Here is a 3920-nt window from a genome sequence, read left to right as displayed (position 1 = left end):
GCGTATTACTAGGGTCTGTTTGTTTGGTAGAGAGACGATTGCATGTGGACGCCGTTAAAGCACTGTAGTAAATTATCATTAAACTTTCTTTTCGCGTATTGGCATTGTCTTGCTCACACCACCCGGCCCGCGTAGTAGTAAGAGAGGCGCTCACATCAGGTCATGAACACAATAAGGCAAATACCATATTTGCTTTGCAAAAGGAAATGTGGACACTAGAGAAAATCATTTCTAGTTGCCTTCGCGTTCTCTAGACTCTTCACTCGCAAGCTCGCTTTCGGTCTCATCACTCGGGTCAGCAAATGTTATTTTTCTTTCCAGCCGAATGCGCAGATCCCCGAATTCGTAATTTAGCAAGGTTTGGACTTTCTGAGTAAACATGGACGCACAGACAGCTTAGCAAGGAGAGTTTGGAAGCTGCGATCCATAGTTGACACGGTCTTGACAACTATTACATGACAATACAGTGTATCAGCAAATGCACCATTATTTTTTGTCCCTTTGCTTCGAAGGCGACTTGTGAACTTCGAATTATCCCTGCCATGTTGCTGAAGCAGTTACACATTCTTCTTTGCACTTCCTTCTGTAGCTCTTCCATATCAATAAAGCTCTTTGAAAGCCCAGGCACAATCTGATTTCGTATCACCTTGAAGGGGCCGATACATATCATGGCGGAACAGGCTGCCGAGCTGCCGAGTTCGTTATCTCCCTGGGTGTTTTCTACGTTTGTGCATTCCTTGTCTGCTGCGGAGGCTAGTTTGTTTTTCCGTGCACTCCATAAATGCCTGTGTTGCTCTTCGAATGCTTCTGTCAGCCGTTTTGCCTCCGATTTAAGGGTCTGCCCACGGTTAAGTCTTTCTCGTCGGACGTAATCACTAGGCAGGCTAAGTTGAACAAGGTCAGCTGCAGCCTTCACAGTGGCTTGCGCTTTTTGCAGTAATTCAGCGGCATCGTCAAACTGCACGGCTTCTTGAGAGGAAGGCAAGGCTAGGTTCAACGTTTCAAAACCTGCAGAGAATGCACAGAAGTCTGCGGCCATCGCTGCAAGAAGCTCAGAGTGCGCCTGGAACGCGCATCCTTTCGCGGCTCACACCTTTTTCTCCGTTTCCGTCTGATCTACCAGTCACCTAGAGCTGACGAGACATTCGGCGTGCATAGGTTGGAACAAGGCTTTTCTTTAAGCCTCACTGTTTGGTGATTCAAAGGATTCTCGTTTCAGAATCTTTGTGGACTTCCTGCCTGACGACCCCAACTTGGCAGCACGTTCAAGCTCTGTGCAGGGACAAGCACATTGTGTTTGTGGGGAAGATTCGTCTCCGCTTGCAAAATGCATTTAAAGCAGTCCTACAAGGGTTGTTTGGGACGGAGTTGCTAGCCTGTCTGAAATATTTTACTGCAAGGCTTTTCGCCATCGCGGAAGCCCTGAATCAGCATGTTGTGCTTACCTGCGGAAGTGACAAATATGTGCACAACACCACGCTGCAGATCTCTTCTTCTTTTAAGCTTTTCCCTCATGCTCAAGTGCTGACGCCAGAGCAACAGTTCTTGCTGCCGCCGGCATGCCATTTGCAAGGCTTCATTGTTCGACCATCGCTTTACTAGCTCCTCACTAATTTCCTGAGGCCGCGCACAGTCTAGTAAACTGAAAGAGCTATCGCCTGCAACGTAATAAGATTTCTGAAAGCAGCATGAACGTGAAATAAGCCACTCTAGACCTCGAGTACTGTCCCCAATGTTCAGTTAAAGCCTTGGTTGCGCTTGTAGATTTAGCCGCCTTCCCAGAAGCGGTTACTATGGAGGATAAAAATGCGAGTGTTCCAAGTACGGGCACTCAACACAGTCGTATGGCTTCGCATCTGCTCATATTGCATAAGGCAGGGAGCCTATGGCTCTCCCCACGTTTCGTTTCTTTATTTCATGAGAAGCTGCCGCAGCGACTTCCGACAAAAATTCGCCAACAGCAATGTCCCTCGTGGATAGGAAAAACTGTTCCTGTGATAACAAAGCAGCAATCTGACATGCATGAACAACGTGAGGCGAGGATGAATATTAGGATTTAGTGAGGCTGTGGAAGTCAGGCACTTTCAGTGAGGTCACGTTTGGGTCCGCTCAAGCTCGTTGTAGTAACAAAATGGAGACAGCATTGGGGAGCTCGCATGATTATTACCGTCTTCCACCAGAAAAACAATTGATACCTGGTCCAGACGGTCTAAAGTTTTGTTGAGGAGGCCACTACCCAGAGCAGCCGTCCCGATGTGCGCTACCCACAGCCTTCGCCATAGCCGTCTTTCATGTTCTTTCCTGCCAGCAAAACGCGTGACCGTCACACTAGGAACATTCGGCAGTTATGCGTCGTTTGTCTCTCCACCCTGTGACTTAATGACGCGCGCAAAGGATCTGCAGTAGTTTAGTGGAAACTTTCCCAATTAGCGTAAACGCCTTTTTTGAGTAAACTTTTAAGCATTGACTCACACGATCAACTGGCCTCGCATGGCCTGCTGAGCCAAAAGATGCCTACGTGCTTCTTCTCGTTCCAGCTCACGCAGCTCTTCCTCTTGGTGCCGAATCAGCTCTCGCTTTCGCATGTGAAGCACAAGTAGCTGATGCTCTTGTCTGGCTTCTTCCACAGCCTGCTCAACGCTTTTTGCAACCAATAGTTTTATGATCGGCTCCGCCATCTGTTCAAACTGCTCAGCGTTGTCCTCTACAGCTGCAATCATGGGGGAGCACAGACCTGGAGTGCGAGGCGTTTCAGGGGGGAAATGCTTCTCAAATCAAGCTCAGAGACTCATGAAGTTTCTGTTTGACCTCCGCTTCACACTCAGATACAACGATAAGTCTTGGCCATGTGGCCGATGTTGAAAATGAACAATTCAGCAGCAAGCAAACAGTGCTGCATAAGGGCTAGCCGTGCCTCCTGACGTTGCGTAGAGGCATCAAGGCCCATATGTAGTGGTGTTTGGGGAAATGAATCATCTTCCCAACGCTCCTCGTGACTCCATGTAACCTTGTTGATGCCCGAAGTGCCTTGGCTTCCCTAAAGGCACAGAATAGGTACTCACACCCGGCGCCACGAGAGAGAAAAAAAGTGTTGGCAGCGCAGTTACAGGCATAGGTTTTGTGTGACAAAAGGCGCTAGAGGCATTAGCAAAAGTCTAAAAAAACGCTGCCTCCTCAAGCTTCAGATGCAGCGGAAGCCGACGAACGTGTTTCTTCCCCTTACGGGTGGTTCAGTACTTCCTGACGTTCCTGAAGCTTGTGCCGATACCACGTTGTCTTCTTGAAATTCGCTGGACTGGATGCCGTGGTTTGCGCAAGGGTGACCTTCAGTAGATGTGTCGCACGAATTCGCCTGCTCGTGGCGTCGCGCCGAGGGGTACATTCGGCTGCGAGGTGCTGAGGTGCTGCTGCACTGCGATTGCTTTGCGAAGGTATCAATAGCTCTGGGGGAGGCAGTGCAACCAATAGCTTTTGTTGCTTCGTGATTTTTGCTTCGTTGTGTAGCTTGTGCTGCAGCTGTATTCGCTGTGGAAGAACTCGCATCTTCCTGCCACTGCGAAAGAGCTTCAATTTCGCTGTTCGCTCGCAATGCCCCGCTGCTCTTTTCTCGCTGCACTAATGACCCACTGCGGCGTTGAATATTATCAATGCCGTTACGTCCTTTGCCGCTGCTGCTTACCATGATTTTGCGTGCCCACCTAGTTGGGCTTGCAGCGTCTGCCGTTGCTGCGTTAGTGCAACATGACGCAGCGCTTGCCGCAGCTGCCCGGGAGTCAAAAAGGGGAAATGGCATATGTTGGCCTTCGAAGCATGAGGCAACCGGGCTGCTTGAGACTATGCTGACTTCATGCTGGAGCGTTTGCTGCTGTGAGCCCCGTTCAGGCGCGTGATGCTGTACTCGTTGCTGAGCAGTTGCATTA

At 49.5% G+C, this 3920-nt stretch overlaps 1 protein-coding gene across 1 annotated transcript; it reads right to left on the bottom strand.

Moving 5' to 3' along the window:
* Nucleotides 1-231: 231 nt before the first annotated feature.
* Nucleotides 232-2678, bottom strand: ENH_00039570 (hypothetical protein, conserved; the record flags this gene model as incomplete). Its single annotated transcript, XM_013580592.1, has 7 exons — nucleotides 232-369; nucleotides 485-1008; nucleotides 1189-1272; nucleotides 1446-1617; nucleotides 1900-1992; nucleotides 2196-2301; nucleotides 2473-2678. 7 exons carry the CDS (start codon nucleotides 2676-2678, stop codon nucleotides 232-234), a joined length of 1323 nt encoding a protein of 440 aa, XP_013436046.1.
* Between the last annotated feature and the right edge of the window lie 1242 nt (nucleotides 2679-3920).

This window comes from Eimeria necatrix, genomic scaffold (assembly GCF_000499385.1).
Source record: "Eimeria necatrix Houghton genomic scaffold, Enh_scaff28, whole genome shotgun sequence".
Classification (NCBI taxonomy): Eukaryota; Apicomplexa; class Conoidasida; order Eucoccidiorida; family Eimeriidae; genus Eimeria; species Eimeria necatrix.
This window is presented reverse-complemented; position numbering and strand designations above follow the sequence as displayed.